This window comes from Typopeltis vanoorti, chromosome 3, assembly GCF_054136105.1.
Source record: "Typopeltis vanoorti isolate ZY-2024b chromosome 3, IOZ_Tvanoo_1.0, whole genome shotgun sequence".
NCBI classification, from domain to species: Eukaryota; Metazoa; Arthropoda; class Arachnida; order Uropygi; family Thelyphonidae; genus Typopeltis; species Typopeltis vanoorti.
Window position 1 is genome coordinate 156,075,419 of NC_143551.1, and position 27,704 is coordinate 156,103,122.

Here is a 27,704-nt window from a genome sequence, read left to right on the forward strand (position 1 = left end):
TTTCGTCCTAGTCACTAGGATATCTACAGGAATTACAAAAACAATTAATGTAACATGCACACAAAAATCTTACAATACTAAGCCCAACCATGTGAGTGACACTAAAGTCCTATCTAGGGGGAGTGCCCTCTAAGGGCGGTAGTAGGTGGCCTGGAATGTAAGGTGGGACCTCTGGTGATGAGTGCTTCCCAAATTTTTGGAAGCTTAATACAACCGTATTTATTAAGAATTGGTTGGTTTCTGAGAGCTGCTGCTGCTTCTAAGAAAAGTCTCTCTTTCTTGAATTTGCTGTGGTGGAGCAGGGTGGTTTTCTTCCATGATACTCTGTGGGTGGTGTCCAAAACATGGTCAGCCAAGCCTGAATGGCCATAGTTGTGTTTACAGATGTAAGACGTGTTCCTCCAGGAGGATGGATGCTGATCTGCCTGTCTGTCCGAAGTAAGCCAGCTTACAGGAACAGGGTACTTTGTAAACTCCAGGCAGAGAGAGAGGAGGGAGCTGATCTTTCATAGAATGGATAAGGGTAGCAAGTTTGCAGTAGGGCTTATATGCTGTGTGTAGGTTGTACTTTTTTAGTATCTTGGCTATTTTTTCGGATGTGCCACGGATGTAGGGTATGGTGATGGCATTTTTAAAATCATGTTGATGAGAAGGATGGGGAATGGGGGAGGAACTGATTATTTTTTTGATACTGTGTTCGCTGTAGCCATTGGAGAGGAAAGTGCTGTGTATGTGGTTAAGCTCAGTAGTAAGGGCGGTTCCACTGGAACAAAGATTGTGGGCTCTCTTGGTAAGAGTTTTAATGATGCCATATTGTTGCGAGGGGTGGTGGTGGGAGAGTTTGTGAATGTATCTGCCTGTGTGTGTGTGTGGGTTTTCTGTATACAGTGAAGGCAAGTGTATCATTAGGCAGGCATGTGACTAAGGTGTCTAGGAAGGGTAAACAATTGTTCTTTTCCTTTACCATAGTAAACTGGATTCTTGGATGTAGGCTTGAGATGACTGAGGAAGGAGTCTAATGTGTCTGGGCCATGAGGCCAAATAGAGAACACATCATCTACATATCTTAGCTAGATAGAAGGTTTGAGTGGGGATGAGTCTATGGCTCGTTTTTCGAAATCTTCCATATAGAAATTGGCAAGGGGCGGTGAGAGGGGGGGGAATCCATGGCGGTTCCCTCTAGCTGCTTGTAGATTTTGTTCTTCCAAGAGAAATACCCAGAGTTAATGGCAACGGAAAAGAGATCTAAGATGTCAGAGGTTTATAACATGGTTGTAAAGTCCATAATTTCCAAAATGAAAAGAAGAGCAATGATACTGAATAACAAGAAGGCCAAATTGTGTCAGATGAATGTGTTCTGTGAATGTATGGGAATGAATTTGAAGGGAAGTTAGAATGGTTCGAAGCTGATGGAATGCATTTCAATGGGTTTGGTGTTGGTTTACTAAGAGTACACAAAGTTCATACAATATTAGTAACACTAAGAGTCAGAGGGAGGTTGAGAAGTAGGTTGTGAAAGGAGAGGAAGAGGATGGATACAAAAGTGAGGAGTGATTATAGCAGAGCAAAGTGATGCAGTGCAAAATGGTGGGGATGATAAGAATATAAATGAAAATCAGAGTCAGAATCAGGGAAACAGGGATGGTCAGGAGGAAGAGAGAAATGCACGATAGCAGAGAGAGAGAGAGAGAATAAAGAGTGGTTGTGTTGATAGGATGGTCTCAAAGGGTGGAGAATTATTATACTTGTTTACTAATGTACGTTGTTAATGTAAGTGTCAGAAATAAAAGGGCTGAGTTTGTAGCATTGACTGAACCATTATGCCCAAAGATAATTGGCATAAGTGAAACTTGGTTGACTGAGGATGATATACTATCAGGACTTGAAATGGTGGGATACAGAATTTTCTGAAAGGAGAGGAAGATGAAGAGAGGGGGCAGGGAGTATTGATGATGGTAGCAGAGGAATTGTATCCTTCAAGAGTCAAAGTTGAGATCAGTAGAAGAGTATATCTAATAGGATGCTGTTATTGACCAGAAAATGTGGAGATTATTGATTGTGAAATATTTAGGCAAATTAGTTGGGCAAGTAAGTGATTGTGTTGATGGAATGGCCTCATAGAGTGGAAAATAGTTATGCTTGTATACTAATGTATTTTGTTAATATAAGTGTCAGAAACAAAAAAGCTGAGTTTGTAGCATTTACTGAACCAGGCCCAAAGATAATTGGCATAAGTGAAACTTGGTTGACTGAGGTATACTTTCAGGACTTGAAAGGGTGGGATACAGAATTTTCTGAAAGGAGAGGAAGATGAAGAGAGGAGGGAGGAGGGTATTGTTAATGGCAGCAGAGGAATTATGTCCTTCAAGAGTCAAAGTGGAAAATAGAAGTACTTGTGAAGATTTTGAAGCATTTTAGTGTGTGAAGTTGAGATCAGTAGATGTTGTGTGTGTGATTAGCTGAAGCAATATGGCACAATATGTTGCAATCAAGAGACTGAAATACAGTGTTGCCAAACTCAGTCTGCATTGCATACCATGTACGCAATGCAGACTGAGTCTCTCCTCAACAAGAGCGAATTGACAGATTTTATTCTCATTTTTGTGTTCAGCTTGAAATGACTAATCTAATCTTTACTTTAGATTTTTTGCTATTTTCATTTCTGAGACTAATTTTGTGTTGTCCAGTGTTATTGTCTGAAATAGTGTGAAGTCCATGGTCAATTTTCTTGATGTGAGATTAAAAGGCTGAGTTTCAGAGAGGAAAAATCTCTACATGCCTGTGCCAAAGATTGACTAGCATAGGAGCTGAAAATAATAATAGAATAAAAAACATAAAGCAAGAATTTAAGTTTGTAAATTTCTGACGTTATAATTAAAAAGTATGACAAACTTTTTTATAAAAGTAATTAAGCATTAATTTCAGCTTCTAACTGAGAAGCTGAAAAACAAAACTTTAAACAAAAGTATAAAGATGTACTTACTTCAGAAGCAAATGTCAATCTTTTTCGTTCTCCACCAGACAACACTTTCTTTATTCCTGGTGCACCAATTAAAGTGTTTTCACATTTTTTCAGTCCAAACTAGAACATTAATAGGGAAAAATGGTATAGTGTTGATTCATTGCATATAAAATGGAATTAAATGATAATTACTGTTGAGGCAAAAACATATACCTAAAACTGAACAAAATCATTATGATTATATGGGTATCTCCTTGAAATCAGAAGACTGGCACTAAAATTATTCACACAATACCTATCATACCTCTCCTTAAACTCATTCAATGTCAGACACTCTATAAGTGAAATGATGTCATATATCACACTCACAACTACCTCTTCCAATCTGTTTCAGTCATTCATCACTCTGCAAACAAAGTAATCTAGTCCACATACTACCCTTATTGGTTTGGATTAACCCCTATTTCTCTCCCTACTCGTCATGTATATGAAAAAAAATATTTTGTATCGAACTAATAGAATCCATTTAGTAACTTATTATTTAAGTTTCTATCATGTCCTACCTTCTTCACCTCTCAATAAAACTTTGCAGCCTATGAATTTCCAATCTATCCTCATAACTAGCATTCCACAGACTCATAACCAGTTTGGTCACTCATCTGTGAATTCTCTCCACTGCCTTCTCATCCCTCAAGAAATCCAGGTGACCAAATATGTGTACAGTAGCCTTATAAAGAGAGATAATAACCTCCTTATCACTACTTGTTAATGTGTTCTTCAACATCCAAGTAATCTTTTGAGCTATTTTGCCAACTTTTGCAATGTCCTCTGAACTTCAACTCTTTGTCCACTATCTCCCCCAAATCCCTAATTTCATTAATTTCCTATAGTCCAGTACAATATGTGTAGCATGCAGTATGTAATCTTTCATTCCCACTGCGCATAACCTTCCACTTTGCTGCATGAAACTGAAAACCATTATTTGCCTGCACTACTAATTTATTTAAATCATCCTGCAGGGTGTCTACATCACCTTTATCAAATGCTGCCTTCACCAATTTCACATCATCAGCAAATAATTAATAATTCCTATATTATTAATATAAAAATTAAGCAGCAGTGACCCTAGCATAGAGTCTTGAGGCACTTCACTAGTTACTCTCATTCTCCTAGATTCCTCTCTACTACATACAACTCTCTGGTGTCTGTCTGTCATTCCCACAACCCACTCAATCTATGTCACCAGCTTTATATCCATTTCCAATGGTTGCAGCTTACGAAATAGTTTCCCATCAGTATTAACATCAGGGAACTAGGGTTGCTGAAGCATGCAGCGGGTGAATTGAGCTGTGGTAAAAAAAAAGGTGTTTTTTTAAACAGTGTATAGTGTGAATTCTTTTGTGAATTGTGCTACATTTTTTCCTTGGTAACACAAGTGTTCCTTAATGGTTCTGCTTTTGGAGTTTCATTGTTATATATTGTGTTATTTTTGGGTTTCCGAGAAGGCGAGGTCACAGTCGAAAGCATTTGTGGGAAAAGAAGATAAGTTTTCACTATCTAGTTATAGTTGAATAAAGCATTTATATATATATATATATATATATATATATATGTTAAATATATGTTATATGTTAAAGATACCAAGTAATTTTAAACCTGGTTTTACTCCATTTCCCAAGTAAGCAAACAGACTAAAAGTCAAGTTTGCGCCTGCAATTGATGCAAGTCTAACTGATCCCACAGGTAGTGCAGGACCAGGGCAACTCGTGGCAAAGGTGGAACAAGCTCCGATCACTAATCTTAATATTTACCCTTAATGCCAAAACACATCTCCAAGAAGGGGATGTATGATGTTTTGTATTAAAGGCAAGGGGCCACTACCCAGACCGGTTTCGACCTTTATTGAGGTCTCGTCAGTGGGAGCTAGGCTAGAATTAGAAATACCAAGATTTAGTAGTACAGAGCTTGTAAGTATTTCGCCAAAACAAGTTACCATAAGGTGTTTTAACCTTATTAAATATAAAAATCTCTGGAGGAGATATAAATGTAGAAAGTATTTTTACCTTGGGTATAAATATAAATATGTTAAAGATACCAAGTAATTTTAAACCTGGTTTTACTCCATTTCCCAAGTAAGCAAACAGACTAAAAGTCAAGTTTGCGCCTGCAATTGATGCAAGTCTAACTGATCCCACAGGTAGTGCAGGACCAGGGCAACGAATGTGCTTTGAAGAGCTCCTGATTCAGATAAGTTTTACTAGGAATAATTAAGTATATATGCGTAATTGTTTAAGTAAGAGCGGCTGTAAACGTTGTACGCTACCGATATTATTAGTGTGGGGTTTTTTTTCTTGTTTAAACTAAATACGAAAACGTTAATATTAGACCTAGTAACCTGCAGAGAGAAAAAAATGGCGGCTGCATTGTCATTCCATGATTTTAATTTGGATTTCAGTAGGTTCGTTAAGTGTGAGGTCTGTTATATGTATTCCTTCGATTACATAAATGATTTGTGGATGTTTAGTGCGGATGGAAGAAGGGTGTGTGCGAAATGTGACCTGAACGAGGAATTGATGAATGCGAATATGAAGTTGATAACAGAAAGTGCTAGTACCGATTGTGTCGTGAGTGCACGTTTGAAAGAGGATGGCGGGAAAGACAGGCGAAAAAATGTTAAAAAATCAGGAAAAAAGAAAAAGAGCGATTTGACAACCGTAACGGATGTTAAAAGGGACGAAAGTGAGGCGGAAAGAAACGAAATTGAGAGAACGAATGAAAGTAGAAATGGCGTGGTGCAGAAATCGCAAGTAAAAAAAATCGAAAGAATGAATGATTGCGAAAAAAGAATGACTGATGGCGAAAGTTGGACGCATGTTGGAACGAAAGTACTGAACCAAAGAAAGATGAATGACAGTAAAAGTGAGAAGAATGATAGCGAAAGTTGGACGCATGTTAGTCCGAAAGTACGGAAACAAAGAAAGATATGTGAGAGTGAAAGTGAGAAGAATGACAGTGAAAGTTGGACGTATGTTGGACCGAAAGTACGGAAACAAAGAAGGATGAATGAGAGGGAAAGTGAGAAGAGAGGGTCGAGAGTTAGAAAGTTAGAAAGATTTAATGATAGAGTGAATGTGTCGCGAGGTTCAGAAGGTGAATTGGATTGGATGAAGCAAGAAATGAAATGGATGCGGAATGAAATTAAGAGAATGTAGGTCAAAACTATTAAAATAAATCATGATGGCATGAAAGAGTTAACAAAAGATGAGCGAGTGGCATTGTATGGTGACTCCATTATTAAAGGTGTGCTAGAGGATAAAATGCACAAGGTATGATTTCCACGGTAAAATGAGTAGAGTGATTGAGGCATTGAATATGAGGCGGGAACGAGCAAAAGAGTTAATTGTATTAATTGGTACGAATGATTTGAGAGAGAACAAGGAGCATGTCAGAATGAATGTCAGGAGACTGCTTGGAAAGATAAAGGAGAATAGTGTGACAGGAAGGGTGGTCAGTGTGTTGCCTAGGTATGATTGTGGTGAAATGAGGCGGAGAGCAAGGATTATGAATGATATTCTGGCTGAAATGTGTGAGGAGATGGGAGTACAGTTTGTTAATGTGTGGAATGAGTTTGAGGGACGAAGTGAGCTGTATGGGAGCGATGGACTGCATTTGAGTGGTTATGGTGTGAGTCGCTTGGAGAGACTGCTGCTGGAAGGTAGAGAAGTGAATAGAGAGAATGAATCAGATCGAGAGGGGAGTGATGTGGAAGAGCAGGAGAGTAAGACAGGAGAGATTGAAGGAGTGGAAATGAATGTGGAAGTGAGTGGTATGAGTATAGATAATGAGAGAATGGGTGTGCAAGAGGAACAGGGAAACGGGGAGGCTCAGGGTGGACAGGGATACACAGCGTGAGAAAGGTGGATGCTCCAAGAGGAGGTGAGAGAATGTGTAGGCAGGAAAGTAATGGGATGATCAGGGATCAAAAGGAAACAGATGGAATTGCAAAGGGTTCTAAAATGAAGAAGCAGAAAGGGAAATGGCCCCAGTCCAGCATGGAGAGATCACATCGAGTGAGTGGTATCAGTGGAACTAGCTGTAGATCCAGAAATGAGTTGTTGTGTTTGTATACCAATGCTAGAAGTATAAGAAACAAGGCGGATGAAATGGTTGCACTAATTGCGTCTGTGCACCCAGAGATTGTCGGAATAAGTGAGACATGGTTAGATAAGGACGACATCCTGACAGGAATAGAGATGGAAAGGTATGATGTGTTTCGTGAGGATAGAAGGGGTAAAAAGGGAGGGGGAGTGCTATTGATGATAGAGAAAGAGTTATGTCCATACAAGGTAGAGATGCAAGGGGGAAATGGGGCCAGTGGTTTTGAGGCAGTATGGTGTGAGATAGAGGTGAATAGATTCAAATACTTGGTGGGATGTTGTTATAGACCTGGTAATGTGGATGGTGGCGATAGTGAAATGTATAGTCAAATAAGCCAAGCAAATAAGAAAAGGATGATCATTATGGGTGATTTTAATTATGGCAATATAGATTGGAATGAAGAGATAGCAACTGGAAGTAAAGAAAATGAGTTTCTTGAGTTTTTGAGGGATAACTACCTCAGACAGTATGTAACAGAGGGCACAAGAGGATTAAGGGTCTTGGATTTGGTCATCTCATCGGAGGATGTAATTATCAATGAGGTATCAAATCATCCACCAATTGGCGAAAGTGACCATGAGGTGATTACTTGGATGGTTGCCAGCAGTGCAAGGACCCTTGTGAAAAAAGGGTATATGTGGAACTACAAGGGGGGTGATTATGAAGAGCTCAGGAGACAGCTTGCAGGTGTAGCATGGAATGAGGAGTTAGCTGGAAAAGAGATCAATGCAGCTTGGGGGATTTTCAAAAAATATTTAGTGGATGCAATGTCTAAATGTATACCACGGGTGAGAAGGTTAAATAAGTTAGGTGTGTGATGGATGAATAAAGAGATTAAGCATGCAATACAGAGAAAAAGGGCATTGTGGAGGCAGCATAAGAGAAGTGGAAGTAACCAATTTCATGAGTTCTACAAAGACCAGGCAAGGAGAGTGACTTGGTTGGTGAGAGTAGCTAAAGAGAGGTATGAACAGCAGTTAGCTAATGAAGCTAAAAAGAATCCTAGGGAGTTCTTTCGATATGTAGCCAGCAAAAGAAAGAATGATTATGGAAGGATGACATTGATTGGAGGAAATGGTATAAAGACAGCTGTTGCAGAATGTGTGGTGGAGATACTTAATGAGCAGTTCATAAAGATCTTTCAATCTTGTGAATGTGACTTCATGGAGAGATTAAGAGCAGTTGATGATGGGGAGGAGAGACTGACTGTAAGTGAGCAAGAGGTGTTTGGGGAGTTGAGTAAACTAGATGTAAATAAGGCTGTGGGACTTGATAATATATCACCGCGTATTCTGAAGGAATGTGCCAGAGAGTTGACACCTGCCTTGACATATTTTTTTAATACGAGTCTTGCACTTGGTCAAGTCCCTAAGGAGTGGAAGGAGGGCAAGATTGTGCCACTTCATAAAGGAGGTGATCGAACTCAAGCATCAAACTATAGGCCTATCTGTGTGTCAGGTGTTGTGGTTAAGTTGTTGGAGAAGCTTGTGAGAACTAGGATCCAGAGTTGGGTTGACAACAATGGTATAATCTTTGATGGACAGCATGGATTTGCTAAAGGGAGGTCGAGTTTTAGTAATCTACTTACTTATTACAATAAAGTGACTGCTTCCTTGGACAGAGGAGAAGGATACACAGTAATATACTTGGATTTCGCAAAAGCTTTTGATAGAGTGCCTCATGATAAGTTGACAGTCAAACTAGAGCAGATGGGGTTGGATATTAGATTAGTGCATTGGATTGGAGACTGGCTATCTGATAGGTATCAACAAGTTGTGTATGGGGGTGCAATATCCAGGAAAAGGAAAGTCACTAGTGGAGTGCCTCAGGGATCTGTTTTAGGGCCATTACTATTTAACTTGTATATTAATGATATTGGCGAAGATTTGGATGGAGATATTCAGTTGTTTGCAGATGATGCAAAGTTGGGACGAACCATAAAGAGTAGTGAAGATGTTGTGGCCTTGCAAGAAGACTTGAATAAATTGAGTGATTGGGCAAGCAAATGGGGATGTGAGTTCAATGTTGCAAAATGTAAGGTTTTAAAATTTGGAAAACAAAGATGGGATGCAGAATTTATGCTTGGTGAAAATATATTGTTGGAAGTAGAGGAAATAAGAGATCTGGGAGTGATAGTGGATAAGGATCTAAAATTTAGGGGTCACATCGCCAAAATTGTGAAGACAACACAAAGACTTCTGGGAATGATGAGGAGGACACTGACATGTAGAAGTAGGGAGATTCTTGTTCCATTGTATAAGGCTTTGATTAGGCCACACATGGACTATTGTGCCCAGATTTGGTCACCTGGTTTTCAGAAGGATGAAGAGATGTTGGAAAGGGTCCAAAGGCGACTGACTAAGGTAGTTTCTGACCTCTGGAATGTCGAGTATGAGGAAAGATTGAAAAGATGTAATTTGCAGAGTCTAGTGGAGAGAAGGAAGAGGGGAGATATGATAGAGACCTACAAGTTGGTAAGGGGTTGCTATAGGATCAATGGTGGAGAAGTTCTACAGCGAATAGTGGGAGATCAGGGGAGAACCAGAGGTCATCCCTGGAAACTGTATAAAGAGGGTGTGAGTAGGGGAGTGAGAGGCAGGTTTTTTTCGTGCAGAGTTGTGAATGATTGGAATGCCTTGCCTGAGAGTGTGGTGTCTGCAGGGAGTTTGAATGTGTTTAAGACCCGGTATGATGAGATGTGTGTGAGATAAAAGGACCTCCTAGATGAGTCTTTGACTCCATGAGGTCTTGTTTAATAATAATAATAATAATAATAATAATAATAATAATAATAAACTCGTGGCAAAGGTGGAACAAGCTCCGATCACTAATCTTAATATTTACCCTTAATGCCAAAACACATCTCCAAGAAGGGGATGTATGATGTTTTGTATTAAAGGCAAGGGGCCACTACCCAGACCGGTTTCGACCTTTATTGAGGTCTCGTCAGTGGGAGCTAGGCTAGAATTAGAAATACCAAGATTTAGTAGTACAGAGCTTGTAAGTATTTCGCCAAAACAAGTTACCATAAGGTGTTTTAACCTTATTAAATATAAAAATCTCTGGAGGAGATATAAATGTAGAAAGTATTTTTACCTTGGGTATAAATATAAATATGTTAAAGATACCAAGTAATTTTAAACCTGGTTTTACTCCATTTCCCAAGTAAGCAAACAGACTAAAAGTCAAGTTTGCGCCTGCAATTTATACCCAAGGTAAAAATACTTTCTACATTTATATCTCCTCCAGAGATTTTTATATTTAATAAGGTTAAAACACCTTATGGTAACTTGTTTTGGCGAAATACTTACAAGCTCTGTACTACTAAATCTTGGTATTTCTAATTCTAGCCTAGCTCCCACTGACGAGACCTCAATAAAGGTCGAAACCGGTCTGGGTAGTGGCCCCTTGCCTTTAATACAAAACATCATACATCCCCTTCTTGGAGATGTGTTTTGGCATTAAGGGTAAATATTAAGATTAGTGATCGGAGCTTGTTCCACCTTTGCCACGAGTTGCCCTGGTCCTGCACTACCTGTGGGATCAGTTAGACTTGCATCAATTGCAGGCGCAAACTTGACTTTTAGTCTGTTTGTTTACTTGGGAAATGGAGTAAAACCAGGTTTAAAATTACTTGGTATCTTTAACATATTTATATTTATACCCAAGGTAAAAATACTTTCTACATTTATATCTCCTCCAGAGATTTTTATATTTAATAAGGTTAAAACACCTTATGGTAACTTGTTTTGGCGAAATACTTACAAGCTCTGTACTACTAAATCTTGGTATTTCTAATTCTAGCCTAGCTCCCACTGACGAGACCTCAATAAAGGTCGAAACCGGTCTGGGTAGTGGCCCCTTGCCTTTAATACAAAACATCATACATCCCCTTCTTGGAGATGTGTTTTGGCATTAAGGGTAAATATTAAGATTAGTGATCGGAGCTTGTTCCACCTTTGCCAACGAGTTGTCCTGGTCCTGCACTACCTGTGGGATCAGTTAGACTTGCATCAATTGCAGGCGCAAACTTGACTTTTAGTCTGTTTGCTTACTTGGGAAATGGAGTAAAACCAGGTTTAAAATTACTTGGTATCTTTAACATATTTATATTTATACCCAAGGTAAAAATACTTTCTACATATCTACATATATATCTACATATATATATATATATATATATATATATGTATTCCTGAGCTTCTACTCGGTTATTCCTGAGCTTCTACTCGGTTATTTTAAAGTAATGTATCATTACTTTAAAATGTAATGATACATTTTAAAGAATAAATTTTAAATGACTTTAAACCGAGATAAAATATTAAATTTTAATAATAATGATACAACTAGTTTCAGCCTTTTACAGCCTTCTTCAGGTATTCACTAAAGGTAGAACACAGTAATAAAAAATTGAAGTTACAAAAAACTGAAAATTACAGGCAAAATATGCAATACATAATTGACACAAAAACATTGTATTTTTCAAGCTGTTCTATCTAATGCGCTATTGTTTGTTGCATGCGTGCTTGCATTCTCGTGAGCGCCAGTATTGAACAACTGCAGTATGGCTATCAGGGATGTTATAACTCAAATTGCTAGTGGAGTCCAGGGAAATCCTCCTTAATCCTGAACATTTGAACAGCAATTTGAGTTATAACATCCCTGATAGCCATACTGCAGTTGTTCAAAACTGGTGCTCACGAGACCCTGCAAGCATGCATGCAACAAACAATAGCGCGTTAGATAGAATGGCTTGAAAAATGCAATGTTTTTGTGTCAATTATGTATTGCATATTTTGCCTGTAATTTTCAGTTTTTTGTAACTTCAATTTTTTATTACTGTGTTCTACCTTTAGTGAATACCTGAAGAAGGCTGTAAAAGGCTGAAACTAGTTGTATCATTATCATTAAAATTTAATATTTTATCACGGCTTAAAGTCATTTAAAATTTATTCTTTAAAAAAAAATATATATATATATATATATATTTAGCATTTATATATATATATCTATATCTATATCTATGATACAGTGTTTATATAGCGTTTATATATATTTTTAGTGATTAGTTTAGTAGTTACTTGGCAGTAAGGAATGATGGCAGATGAAGCTACAATCACAAATGGCATGTCACCAAGTCCTCTATCATTTAAGAACTCTATTATATGTAACATAATAAAGGACTTTGTGGCATGCAGTGTTTGAGGCATGTATGCTTCCTGGGAGTTGGATAAGTGGCAGGTGAGAGAAGGGGGAGTGCATATATGTGCAAAATGCAGGCAGGTGAAGGAAATCAATGAATTAGATATTTCAATAACTGACCTAGTTGCTTCAGGGACAGGAAATGAATGTTGGGAGAAGAGTAGTGTGATAGGAGAGAATGACGAGTGAAATATGAATGAGAAAATAAGAGTCGGGAGTGTGAAAGGCTTGAATGACTGTGAAGTTTTCGGAGATGGTTTTGATTGGGTAAATGAATGGCGAGTAAGAGTGACTAACTTGCAGAGAGGGTTAGAGGAGGTGGAATGTCTTGAAGGAGATGAGAAGTATGAAAGATGAGATTAGGAGAATGGAAGAGATGAATGCAAGACAAATCAGAGTAGGAGTGAGAGAAAGTCTTGGGAATGATAGAAGAGGAGAGAAAAGAAGCAGTAGGAGAGAGGAAATGAGAGAGAGGTTTGGGAATGATAGAAGAGGAGAGAATAGAAACAGTAGAAGTATCAGAACACAGAGAGAAAGGCTTAGAGGGGAGGGAGAGAGAGAGAGAGAGAGAGAGAGAGAGAGAGAGAGAGAGAGTGAGGGATGCAGGCTAGCAATCAAGATCAAGGAACAGAATGGTTAGAGGTGTGATGTATGGAGACATGATGATCTCAGGTGTGCAAGATAGGATGCCTGAGGTGTGGTTATGGCAATTAAATGTGGCTATGGCAATTAAGAGGGGTGAAAGGATGGATGAAATGATTGTGATGGTGGGCACGAATGACTTGAGAGGCAGAGTAAATCGGGCAGCGAGAGATCTGAGATTCTTGCTTGAGGTTGTGCAAAAGAAAACACAGAGAGGAAAGATTGTGTGTGTGAGAGTTGCCCAAGGTTGACAGTGATGAGTTCAGCAGAAGAGCAGTAATACTGAATAGCATAATAGCTAGAATGTGTCAGAAGAGAGGATTGGAATATGTGGATGCTAGGAAGGCATTTGAGGACAGAGGGGAACTGTACGCGAGAGACTGCTTGCATTTGAATGAAGAAGGATGAAGGGATCTGGAGAGATTGCTGTTTTCTGAACGAGTCAGTGTGTCAATGCAGGCAAACTAGAATTCCCAGGGTGGATGGTAGCAGGGGTGGATTCTTGTGGGAATGGGTGCTTAGGGGAAGGGGGACGACATCAGGTAACACTGAGTCCAGTTGGAGTCGAGAGGGGACAGTGATAGGTATAGAAGCAGTGACATTTTTATGCTCTATACTAATGACAGGAGTATCTGAAATAAAAGAGATGAACTGGTGTGTTGATACCTTCACCCTGCCAAAGATTATTGAGATCTCTGAGACGTGGTTGACAGAGGATGATATAATGACAGGAATTGAAATGGCAGGGTTGTGAATTTTTCGACAGGATAGGAAAGGAAAACACGGTGGTTGAGTACTGCTTATGATAAGTGATGACTTATGTCCTCTAAGAGTGGAGGCTTAGGAAGGCAGTGACACTAATTGCTTTGAAAGCATATGGTGTGAGGTAGAAGTGGCCAAGACAGGATATTTAGTGGGGTGTTGTTATAAACCAGGGAGCACAGAGGGTGGGGAGTAGATGCTTAGGCAGTTGAGCTTGGCAAGTGCAAGAAGAATGATTGTTATGGGAGATTTTAACTACAGCAGTATAAGCTGGGAAGAGGAAAATGCATATAGTAATAAGGAGATGGAATTTCTAGAATTCTTGAGGACAAATGTCTTAGGCAAAATGTAATAGACGGAACAAGAGGTACAAGAGTTTTGGATTTGGTCATAGCATCAGAAGAGCTGATAATAAGTGAGATAACATCTTAACCACATAGAGAGAGTGACCATGTGGTTTTGACTTAGAAGATGAATAGACATGCAGGTGTATCAAAGGAAAGAGAACGTGTGTGGAATTATAAGGCAGGTGATTATAATAGTCTTAGATATCAACTAGGGGTAGTTCCATGCAGGGCAGAAATGGAAGACCAGGATATCATAAGTGCTTGGTAAATTGTAAAGGAATATTTGTTAGAAGCGATAGTAAGCTGTATTCCACAAGTGAAGAAGTGGACACAATTTGGTGTAAAGTGGATGACAAACAATATCAAACAGGAACTGCAGTTGAAAAAGAGATTATGGAAGAGATATAAGGAGAGGGGGTGGTGGGCAGATGCACAAAGAATATAAGATGCAGGCCAGGAGAGTGACCAGTATGGTGAGGAAGGCAAAACTGGAATATGAGAAGAGATTGGCACTAAGATCCAAAGAAAATCCTACGGAAATTTTTAGCTATGTTGCTAGTAGGAGGAGAAATGATTGTGGAAGAATGATATTGTGGGATAAAATGGGAATAGAGTGACTGATGCAGAGGACATAGTGGAGTTGTTCAATGAGCACTGTATTGGAGTATTTCATCCTCTAGAAGAAGGTTACTAGACGGATAAGGCAGGTTCGAGGTTTAGAGGTGCAGGAGGAGAGCATGTTCCAAATACTGAGTACTCTGGATGTCAGTAAAGCTGTGGGACTGGATGGTATTTCACCACAGGTTTTGAGAGAATGTGCTAAAGAACTGACAGCTCCATTGACCTGGCTTTTCAATAAATGTCTAGCTGTGGGAAAGGTACCCAAGGAATGGAAGGAAGGTAAGATAGTGCCATTGCATAAGGGTGGTAGCAGACTGGAAGTGGCTAATTATAGGTCAGTTTGTGTGTCATCAGTAGTTGTTAATGTCTTGGAGAAATTAGTGAGGGTCTATATACAGCATTGTGCAGATGAGGGTAATGTTATTTGTGAGAATCAACATGGATTTGTTAATTAGCGCTCTTGCTTTAGTAATATGATTGAATTTTATAATAAAGTGACAAGAGCAGTTGATGAGGGAAAGGCATATACTGCCATTTTTTTTAGATTTTGCAAAGGCGTTTGACAGGGTACCATATGATAAGCTGATATTTAAGTTACAGCACACTGGTTTAGATGTCGGGTTAGTCAACTGGATTCAGGATTGGCTGTCTGATAGGTATCAGAGAGTTGTGTATGGTGGGGAAATATCAAGGAGGCAGAGGTTACAAGTGATGTTTCACAGTGCTCAGTACTGGGACCTGTATTGTTCAACCTTTATATCAATGACATTGTCAGTGGATTGCAAGGGGATATTCAGTTGTTTGTAGATTATATGAAGCTGGGAAGGGTTATCAATAATAGTTTAGATGTGGCAGCCCTGTAAGAGGATTTGAATAAACTAGACAGATGGGCAAATGAATGGGGATTTCGATTTAATGCAGCAAAATGTAAAGTCTTGAAGTTTGGGAACCATCGATGGGAGGATGCATACTCGATTGGAGGAGGTATACTGGAGGAAGTAGGGGAGACAAGAGATCTGGGGGTGATGATTGATAGAAAACTGAAATTCAGGGAGCATTTTGCAACCCAGAGGATTGCTGTAGTACTGAGTAGGAAGCTGACTTGCAAAGATAAAAGAGTTATCATTCCGTTGTTTAAGACCCTGATCAGACCACATTTAGACTGTTGTTTTCAGGTTTGGTCCCCAGGATTTGAAGGGAATAAATTAAGTGTGGAAATGGTACAGAGATGGATAACAAAAATGGTTTCAGGACTATGCAATGTCAGTTACAAGGATCGACTCAGGGAATGTGGATTGCAGAGTTTGGTGAATAGAAAAAGGAGAGGTGATATGATCGAGACTTTTAACTGTTGAGAGGAAGTTACAGGGTAGATATTGGGGAGTTCTTTTGCTTGGCCGAATGTGCAAGGTGACAACAGGCCATCCCTGGAAGTTATGAAAGGGAGCTGTGAGAAAGAGGATGAGGAGTGGTTTCTTTGCATGAAAAGTGTTCGAACCGTGGAATGCATTGCCTGAGTTAGAGTGGTTAGAGCAGGAACGGTCAATAGGTTCAAGGAGTGGTATGATAAACTTTCTGTTTCCTATAAATGACCTCCCACGATGTGACTTTTGACTCCATGGAGGCCTGGATAATAATAATAATAATTCTATCATATGCCTTCTCAAAGTCCAACAGTACCATGGCATAGCCATTTTTCTTATCTAATTCTGCTGTCACTCTATTATAAAATGTGAGTAAATTACTAAGTCAAGGCCTATATTTTACAAAGCCCTGCTGTCCATTATAGAGTATTTTATTATTATTATTATTATTATTATTATGAGACACCTTCAAGGAGTCGAAGGACTCATTGCGGGAGGGCACTCCACTTTGCTACATGCATATCACCATCTCCTCTACTGCTTAACTCTTACACTACATGCAATTTCCATCAACACTATCTACTGCCCATTACCTCCAATAACATACTTTCAATAATCTATGTTTCACTAATTTTTCCAATACCTTCACCACCACTCCTGAGATACTAATTTTCTATAATTTGCCACCTCTGTCTTGGAGCCTCTTTTATATAAAATTGCTTAGCCTGCACTCATTGTGTTAATCTGTTTGTGTATGTCTTTCATACCTTTCTGGTAACCCTGTGGTCTATAGGCAGCAGCAGCCAACAATATATTTGTCCTGTAATGTGTATCTCTCACCAGAAAGCCTCAAATGAACCACATCCCTCAGATCTAAACCTCTCCTTACCTTCAATTTTTGCTGATTGAAGTTCTTCAGCTATCATAAGTAATTCTCTCTTCTGTCCCATTCTCTGTCCTCCCTGAAAATACAGTATCCCCTTAAATTCTACCCCTATATCATCTTCTGTCAACTAGTTCTCACCGATGCTGATAATTATTGGCCGAGTCAATGCTGATCAATGCCCAAAACTTCTCACTTTATTTCTGATACTTGTGGCATGCATGTACATGCAGCTTCAACATTCCCTTGGATTTGTAATTGTCCTTATCAAAGTAATTACCCACCTATTCAGATATAAAACCTTGAAAAAACCCTACTGCATTGCATGATGATTTCTACACTTGCACTCATTTGTCCCAGAACTAGACACATACATGACTGCATCTTCTCTTCTCCCCCCCCCCCAATGCCCCTCCTGATTTTGCACTTTCACCCTCTCATTGAACAACACATCCTCCAAACATCTATTCTCCAAAACCATTAGAATACAGTCTTTCAGGCATATACAGGTCCTTTCATCCAACAAATTCACTCCATACATTTATATACTATATACCATTTTTCATTCCTGCACAATTTTTTCATTTACTCATTTGCAATCATGACTGTTCTCAGTTTAGTCTTATCATTTTTAGCCCCCATTTATGTAGTAGGTAGCCACATCTGCCCTGGTTAGTTCGATCCTGTTGATTGATGACCTAGGAAGAGCAAAACCAGGCTGCAGAGATCTTCTACCAGGAAGCTGTTTGTTGGGAGATTGTTGGACCAGTATTCTCTCCACATGTCAGGTGTGGATAGCAGGGCAGATGAAGAGAGTTCGTCCATGGACCAGAAAGGCTTTCTAGATTTTAGGCGAAGACTAGGTGGATTTATGAGAGTCTGGTGCAGGGGCAGGAGTGGGTTGCTCATTGCTTTATTAAATTCTTTAATTGAGGCTTGTCTTCTCTGTATGTTTGGTGGAGCAATGTTAGATAGGACAGGCAGCCAGGAGAGAGGGGTGCTTCTCACTGTCCCACTAATTGTGCGCTTGTAGAGTTTAGCTGGGTGTCTATAATGTTAGTGTGTGTGTGTGCTTCTTTCCCAGACAGGCAGGGGCACGCCAGCCATATGTGCAATGTGTGCGATGCACACGGGTGCTAGGATAGTAAAGGCATCAAAGAGGAGGAAATACTTTAAAAAAGCGTTTTTTTAAGTGTTTTTTTTATTGGAGGGGGAAGATAGGGGTGCCAACTAAAGTTTTGCACACAGATGCCAGACACCACTGGCATACTTCTGTGTATAGGGGTGCCAACTAAAGTTTTGCACAGAGGTGCCGGATACTACTGGCATGCCCCTGCAGACAGGGGACACAATATTCTGCTCCAGATAATGTGAGGGCTAGTGTAGACAACCTTAGAACTTCTGCACCACAATTCCAGGTTGTTCCAGCAAGCCTTGAAATAATATTGTTTCTCATTTTAATTTTGTTGGACAGGTTGGTGATGTGCCTTTTATAGGTTAGGCTTTTGTCCAGGCTCACTCCAAGGTATTTCGGGTGAGGCTCGTGTTCTACCATTTTTCCACAGAAAGAAAGATTGAGCTGTTGATTCATCTCTGCATTGTTCAGGTGAAATACTGTGGACACAGTAATAAATTTAGTTTAATCCTTTATCCAAGTGTGAGCAAACAAAGTTTGCACCTGAAAATATCTTCAGGACTTCAGGAAAATATCTTCAAATCCAACAAAAACTGTCGACACAGTTTTTGTTGGATTTGGCTTCAAGTACCACTGCTTGAAGTACTCTTCCAGAATGTTCAGGTCTATGTTCAAGGTTGATTCCAGGTTGGCAAAGGAGGTAGATTGATGTAGGATCGCTATGTCATCAGCGTTCATATACTTGCTTGAACTGGTATGTGGTAAGTCATATATGTAGATGTTAAAGAGTAAAGGGGATAACACAGAGCCCTGTTGGTGACCATTGTGAAGGAATCTGGGCCTGCTCTTTTTTCAGTCAATATGGACCCCCCAATTTTTCTGTTGGAGAGAATGGATTAAAAAAACTGGAAAGTTTTTCTGCACCTTATAATATTTTCTAGCTTTAGGAAGAGGCCCCTGATCCAGCCTGTGTCATAAGCTGATGTTAGGTCAATGAAAGTGGCTCCAGATTTAAGTTTCTTCTGGAAGCCTGCTTCAATCTGTGTTGTCAGGGCCAGGACCTGGCCACAGCAACTTCTTCCCAGCCTGAAGCCAGCTTGTTCAATCGGGAGTGCTCTTTCGATGAGGGAAAAATTCTTTCAAGGAGAATTCTTTCAAATAGCTTCGAGGTGGAGCAAAGCAAGGAGATCGGTCATGGATTTTTGACATCATTTGGATCGTTCCCTGGTTTGGGCATGGCAATTATTTTGGCTTCCCACCACAGATTTGGTAGTTTTCCAGTCATTATAATTTTTGAGAAAAGGATGGCCAGCCATGTTTGGCCTTGTTCACTGAGATGCTTTAGAAACTCAGGGAGGATATCAACCACTCCTGCATTTGCCATTCTTGGTGAGTTTTAAGGCTACCTGTACCTCTTCCCGAGATACTGGGTGTACAAGTTCAGGAAGCTTGGGGCCCATCTTCATGATTTGTCTGATGGAAGATTGCACAGTAATTTTCCCAATAGAGCTGAGATGTATCTTGGAGATTTTCAATAAATGATTAGCCATTTGATCAGGAGTTATCTCTGTTGTTTTGTGTGTTGTTGGTTCTGCCCCACCTAATTTTCTCAGAAGTGACAGCTTTTCCAGCTAGATGTTATGAAATCGAGTTCATGGATGGTTGAGACCCATCTTTCCTTTCTGTTTTTATCCAGCGTTGCTATGAGCACCTTAACAACAGTTGGGTCTCCAGTCTCTTCATATTTGGTTGAAAGTTCCTCAGTTTCTCTACTCCAGCATGGGATGTATTGTTTCTGTAGCCTCTAGGAATGGAGGCTTTGGCTGCAGTTTTGATTAGTTTAACAAATCTTGGATAGCAATTAGGGGTGGTGGGATTGCTGTAATGGTTTGCTCGATTTGTTTCTGAAATGCATTCCAGTTGGACCTGTGAAGATTCCATCTAGCAATTGGTGTTCTGCTGATGACTGGGATTGATGTGCCTGTCTCTATAGGACAATGCTGACTATCAGGAATCTGTTGAGGATGGTTCTGGTTATTGGCAGAGGGTGGTCTTTAGAGACTATGCACAGATCTGGGGTGTAGGTTCTGTTCAACTGGCTGAGTGGAGAGTGCCTTCCTGCTCTTGTCATCGTAAATCAAATACAGGTTATCCATCCATTTAACTAGATTATTACTGTCTGGGTTGTTAGAAGAACAGCCCCACATTGTGTTATGAGAGTTGAAGTCACCAACATAGATAGCAGGGTGAGGTGGTGGCCGGTACATCAGATTAGGCCGGGATTGCGATGGTGGTTTGTAGACATTGTAGATGGTGGTATTTTGCACCTTAATACCTGTGGAGTATTCTGCATCAGGTACACATTGGATTATGTCCTTGAGGCCAGGCCAGATGTAGGTTGCTAGACCATGCTTGAGATGGCAATTATAAGACATGCGAATTAGGCCTGGAATCTTTGGTCTATTGAGGGCTGTGTCAGGCACAGGGTTTCCAGGAGAGCCAAGACGTCAATTGCTTTGTCTTTGGCTATTTTGCCAATGACTTTGGCTTTGGATTTAGATAGTCCTTCTATCTTTAGGGAACTTTAGAGTGTTGTTTAGGAGACTGTAACTTATTTTCCGAAGCTTGCCCTCCACCCAAACAAGCAACGTGATCCTTGTTATTCCGGGCGATGATCGAGCCAGCATGGAGCTTTTTAAGTTTTGTATCATGGTTGCTGTAAGTGGCCCAAGAGACTTGGTACCTTTGGACGTCTTGTTTGAAACATTATTATTATTATTATTATTATTAAACAAGACCTCATGGAGTCAAAGACTCATCTAGGAGGTCCTTTTATCTCACACACATCTCATCATACCGGGTCTTAAACACATTCAAACTCCTTGCAGACACTACACTCTCAGGCAAGGCATTCCAATCATTCACAACTCTGCACGAAAAAAACCTGCCTCTCACTCCCCTACTCACACCCTCTTTATACAGTTTCCAGGGATGACCTCTGGTTCTCCCCTGATCTCCCACTATTCTCTGTAGAACTTCTCCACCATTGATCCTATAACAACCCCTTACCAACTTGTAGGTCTCTATCATATCTCCCCTCTTCCTTCTCTCCACTAGACTCTGCAAATTACATCTTTTCAATCTTTCCTCATACTCAACATTCCAGAGGTCAGAAACTACCTTAGTCAGTCGCCTTTGGACCCTTTCCAACATCCCTTCATCCTTCTGAAAACCAGGTGACCAAATCTGGGCACAATAGTCCATGTGTGGCCTAAGCAAGGCCTTATACCATGGAACAAGAATCTCCCTACTTCTACACGTCAGTGTCCTCCTCATCATTCCCAGAAGCCTTTGTGTTGTCTTCACAATTTTGGCGATGTGTCCCCTAACTTTTAGATCCTTATCCACTATCACTCCCAGATCTCTTATTTCCTCTACTTCCAACAATATATTCTCACCAAGCATAAATTCTGCATCCCATCTTTGTTTTCCAAATTTTAAAACCTTACATTTTGCAACATTGAACTCACATCCCCATTTGCTTGCCCAATCACTCAATTTATTCAAGTCTTCTTGCAAGGCCACAACATCTTCACTACTCTTTATGGTTCGTCCCAACTTTGCATCATCTGCAAACAACTGAATATCTCCATCCAAAGCTTCGCCAATATCATTAATATACAAGTTAAATAGTAATGGCCCTAAAACAGATCCCTGAGGCACTCCACTAGTGACTTTCCTTTTCCTGGATATTGCACCCCCATACACAACTTGTTGATACCTATCAGATAGCCAGTCTCCAATCCAATTCACTAATCTAGTATCCAACCCCATCTGCTGTAGTTTGACTGTCAACTTATCATGAGGTACTCTATCAAAAGCTTTTGCGAAATCCAAGTATATTACTGTGCATCCTTCTCCTCTATCCAAGGAAGCAGTCACTTTATTGTAATAAGTAAGTAGATTACTAAAAAACGACCTCCCTTTAGCAAATTCATGCTGTCCATCAAAGATTATACCATTGTTGTCAACCCAACTCTGGATCCTAGTTCTCACAAGCTTCTCCAACAACTTAACCACAACACCTGACACACAGATAGGCCTATAGTTTGATGCTTGAGTTCGATCACCTCCTTTATGAAGTGGCACAATCTTGCCCTCCTTCCACTCTTTAGGGACTTGACCAAGTGCAAGACTCATATTAAAAAAATATGTCAAGGCAGGTGTCAACTCTCTGGCACATTCCTTCAGAATACGCGGTGATATATTATCAAGTCCCACAGCCTTATTTACATCTAGTTTACTCAACTCCCCAAACACCTCTTGCTCACTTGCAGTCAGTCTGTCCTCCCCATCATCAACTGCTCTTAATCTCTCCATGAAGTCACATTCACAAGATTGAAAGATCTTTATGAACTGCTCATTAAGTATCTCCACCACACATTCTGCAACAGCTGTCTTTATACCATTTCCTCCAATCAATGTCATCCTTCCATAATCATTCTTTCTTTTGCTGGCTACATATCGAAAGAACTCCCTAGGATTCTCTTTAGCTTCATTAGCTAACTGCTGTTCATACCTCTCTTTAGCTACTCTCACCAAACAGGTCACCCTCCTTGCCTGGTCTTTGTAGACCTCATGAAATTGGTTACTTCCACTTCTCTTATGCTGCCTCCACAATGCCCTTTTTCTCTGTATTGCATGCTTAATCTCTTTATTCATCCATCTCACACCTACCTTATTTAACCTTCTCACCCGTGGTATACATTTAGACATTGCATCCACTAAATATTTTTTGAAAATCCCCCAAGCTCTATTGATCTCTTTTCCAGCTAACTCCTCATTCCATGCCACACCTGCAAGCTGTCTCATGAGCTCTTCATAATCACCCCCACCCCTTGTAGTTCCACATATACCCTTTTTTCACAGGGGTCCTTGCACTGCTGGCAACCACCCAAGTAATCACCTCATGGTCACTTTCACCAATTGGTGGATGATTTGATACCTCATTGATAATTACATCCTCCGATGAGATGACCAAATCCAAGACCCTTAATCCTCTTGTGCCCTCTGTTACATACTGTCTGAGGTAGTTATCCCTCAAAAACTCAAGAAACTCATTTTCTTTACTTCCAGTTGCTATCTCTTCATTCCAATCTATATTGCCATAATTAAAATCACCCATAATGATCACCCTTTTCTTATTTGCTTGGCTTATTTGACTATACATTTCACTATCATCACCATCCACATTACCAGGTCTATAACAACATCCCACCAAGTATTTGATTCTATTCACCTCTATCTCACACCATACTGCCTCAAAACCACTGGCCCCATTTCCCTCTACCTTGTATGGACATAACTCTTTCTCTATCATCAATAGCACTCCCCCTCCCTTTTTACCCCTTCTATCCTCACGAAACACATCATACCTTTCCATCTCTATTCCTGTTAGGATGTCATCCTCATCTAACCATGTCTAACTTATTCCGACAATATCTGGGTGCACAGACGCAATAACTGCAACCATTTCATCCGCCTTGTTTCTTATACTTCTAGCATTGGTATACAAACACAACAACTCATTTCTGGATCTACAGCTAGTTCCACTGATACCACTCCCTCGATGTGATCTCTCCCTGCTGGACTGGGGCCATTTCCCTTTCTGCTTCTTCATTTTAGAACCCTTTGCAATTCCATCTGTTTCCTTTTGATCTCTGATCATCCCATTACTTTCCTGCCTACAAATGCTCTCACCTCCTCTTGGAGCATCCACCTTTCTCACGCTGTGTATCCCTGTCCACCCTGAGCCTCCCCGTTTCCCTGCTCCTCTTGCACACCCATTCTCTCATTTTCTATACTCATACCACTCACTTCCCCATTCATTTCCACTCCTTCAATCTCTCCTGTCTTACTCTCCTGCTCTTCCACATCACTCCCCTCTCGATCTGATTCATTCTCTCTATTGACTTCTCCACTTTCCAGCAGCAGTCTCTCCAAGCGACTCACACCATAACCACTCAAATGCAGTCCATCGCTCCCATACAGTTCACTTTGTCCCTCAAACTCATTCCACACATTAACAAACTGTACTCCCATCTCCTCACACATTTCAGCCAGAATATCATTCATAATCCTTGCTCTCCGCCTCATTTCACCACAATCATACCTAGGCAACACACTGACCACCCTTCCTGTCACACTATTCTCCTTTATCTTTCCAAGCAGTCTCCTGACATTCATTTTGACATGTCTTTGTTCTCTCTCAAATCATTTGTACCAATTAATACAATTAACTCTTTTGCTCGTTCCCACCTCATATTCAATGCCTCAATCACTCTACTCATTTTACCGCCTGGAAAACATACCTTGTGCATTTTATCCTCTAGTACACCTTTAATAATGGAGTCGCCATACAACACCACTCGCTCATCTTTTGTTAACTCTTTCATGCCATCAGGATTTATTTTAATAGTTTTGACCTGAAATTCTCTTGATTTCATTCCGCATCCATTTCATTTCTTGCTTCATCCAATCCAATTCACCTTCCGAACCTCGCGACACATTCACTCTATCATTAAATCTTTCTAACTTTCTAACTCTCGACCCCCTCTTCTCACTTTCCCTCTCATTCATCCTTCTTTGTTTCCGTACTTTCAGTCCAACATACGTCCAACTTTCACTATCATTCTTCTCACTTTCACTCTCACATATCTTTCTTTGTTTCCGTAATTTCGGACTAACATGCGTCCAACTTTCGCTATCATTCTTCTCACCTTTACTGTCATTCATCTTTCTTTGGTTCAGTACTTTCGTTCCAACATGCGTCCAACTTTCGCCATCAGTCATTCTTTCGATTTTTTTTACTTGCGATTTCTGCATCACGCCATTTCTACTTTCATTCGTTCTCTCAATTTCGTTTCTTTCCGCCTTACTTTCGTCCCTTTTAACATCCGTTACGGTTGTCAAATCGCTCTTTTTCTTTTTTCCTGATTTTTTAACATTTTTTCGCCTGTCTTAACCACCATCCTTCTCTTTCAAACGTGCACTCGCGACACAATCGGTACTAGCACTTTCTGTCATCAACTTCATATTCGCATTCATCAATTCCTCGTTCAGGTCACATTTCGCACACACCCTTCTTCCATCCGCACTAAACATCCACAAATCATTTATGTAATCGAAGGAATACATATAACAGACCTCACACTTAACGAACCGACTGAAATCCAAATTAAAATCATGGAATGACAATGCCGCCGCCATTTTTTTTTTTTTTTTTTTTTTTAGCTTCACGTTACCTGTGATTCATCTCTGGGGCTTCTTTTGTCTATAGCGCCAGCAATGCACCACAAGGTAACACTACTGGCGGGGGGCACACAGGAAGGCTGTCTCACCCCCCTCTGAATGTAAATATACATTTATAATGGTAAAAAATAACAACTATATTATTAAAACAAACTTCTGATATACACCATTTAGCTGTCTTTCAATTTATTTACTATAAAAATGGTTAAAAAAATCACAAAGCCCTTTCTGTCGTTAGTACATTTTATGTAAACCAAATTGTTGATGAAAGACACGTAAAATAATTAAAAATGTATATAAAAAAAGAGATTTATATGTAAATACTCTTACTTCTTGAAGCAAGATTTCTATGCGCCGTTCTCTGTCCTTACATGAGAGGCTGGAGTCCATTCTTAAACGTGCCTGTTCATATAACAACAAAAGTGATTTATAGACTTGATTCTCTTTACAAGAAAGTGAATTAATTTTCAATCTTTGGTATTTTAAGTACTAATTAAAACACTTTTAAATGTTATGTTACCCATTAATTACTTAATCCTTTCCCTTAACTTTAATAGCCTGTCGACCAAGAAATTAGGCATCATATAAACCTCATTAATGTCATGATAAGGTCATTAGTGTGTTATAACTCTCTGTTTTTCCAGATAGAGAAACAATTTCCAGGAAGAAAAGGCCTGCTACTACTACTACCACATGAGGCCCTCTAATTCATCTTCCGTTGAAAAATTCTTTAAAGACTCTTTGCATTCTAGGCTCCTTCATAGCTCAGTCCATAATAATAATCCTCCTTAAAAGGGAAAAAACCTGCGATCGAATCTGAAGTAGAAAATTAAGAATCTTTATATGGTTTCTCCAACCGACAGTCAGTTTTTTCCTTCCCTTTCTCCTCCAAGGCACTCGGGTTATTCATCTGGCAAAACAAATAGGCTAGAAGAACATACAAAATTAACAGACATAATACACTGTACTCATAACTAGTTGCTTTGACCGCAATTCAAAACAATCCACTATCTTCTCTCGCTTAATGGGATTTGATGAAATTCGAAAATGGAAAATGCAAGCATTAAGGCAGCGAAAGAATATATACAACACATCTGACAATGTTGGCTCTACAGTAAACTGAGAATGAAAGATGTGATGTCGCTTTAGAAGAATGCTGTTAAGAAACACATTTTATTTCATGTTATAAAAATTAAGTGGATATTAAATCCAACACCATTTCAAAGCCGAATACAGAAACTATAAAAGTTTCGTGCAAAAATTGACCAATGACCTTTGCGGGAATACACCGCTGCCATACTACGAGTTAGCCTAGCCGATCCTTATAGGAAGTGTCGAACGCTGTGAGCGTTCGACACTCCCTATAATATGTTCGCCTCCTATTGGTTCATTTTTATAACGTTTCACTAGTCTGGCAGCTGTTTCAAACTCATAGGTTTTCGTCAGAGACCATTGTTTAATTGCAGGACTGACTGTCCAAAAACTCGTGTGATCCCTCAGATCCCACGACAATGAGCAACCTGAAGGATCATTTAACTCAGCGGTAGTTCCACTCAGTAACAGGCTCACCCCGTCACCGAGAGGAACTTCTCAGTATTGGCTGTACCCATCACCGAGCAGAACCGCTCATGTATCATCTGAGGGTAACAGCAATTGCCGAGTCTCAGTTAGCTTCATGGGCTACAGCATTGCTATCCATACCCCCCCTTCCAAGATAACATCAACAGCTAAGCCTCAATTAAACTTCACTGGCTTCAGCATTGCCATCCATTACCTTAGGCAGAAACCTAAGAGAGCAAAAACTCATAAGTACTAAGGAATATAATGCATATAACACTAGTGTGAGGATGGGTGAAGCAAAAATGCTTTTCATATTCCCCTTTGTCTATAAAAGACGTTATTTGAGAAAGGGAGTTTTGTGAGCTTTAAGCTCGCCCTCTTGGGGCAGTTGTATTAGTTATGATCAGCTGAGAGTAAAATAGCCTTCGGTCTTTTGTACTTGTAGTACTCTGTTTCATTATAATTGACAGCTTTTATGATCAGCAGTTTTGAATGCGAACTTGATTCGACGAAGAATTTTTCTGTAAGATCACGAAGATGGGAGGAAATGTATGGAATGCCGGTTTCTCGATGAATCTGTGAATTCTAATAAACCATGGGACATCTAGAATTATCCTTAGGCACTTATTTTGGATTCTTTGTAGTTTTGAAATGTTCGATCGTGAAGTGTGACTCCATGCTGGTGAGGCGTAGGTAATAGCTGGACGTATAACCATCCGGTAAAGTTGCGGTTGACCATTGGGTAGAGTTGAGCTAT

General features: G+C 39.8%; 1 protein-coding gene across 1 annotated transcript in view; it reads right to left on the reverse strand.

The window, feature by feature from the left end:
• The window catches only part of LOC150108686 (protein white-like), a 164,498-nt gene that overhangs the window by 89,806 nt on the left and 46,988 nt on the right, over window positions 1-27,704 (reverse strand). The window contains exons 6-7 of the mRNA XM_090390508.1: window positions 25,718-25,789; window positions 2,984-3,082 (exon numbers count right to left, since the gene is read on the reverse strand). Of these exons, the coding sequence (XP_090246634.1) occupies window positions 2,984-3,082; window positions 25,718-25,789 (171 nt within the window). The remainder of the gene's footprint in view (window positions 1-2,983; window positions 3,083-25,717; window positions 25,790-27,704) is intronic.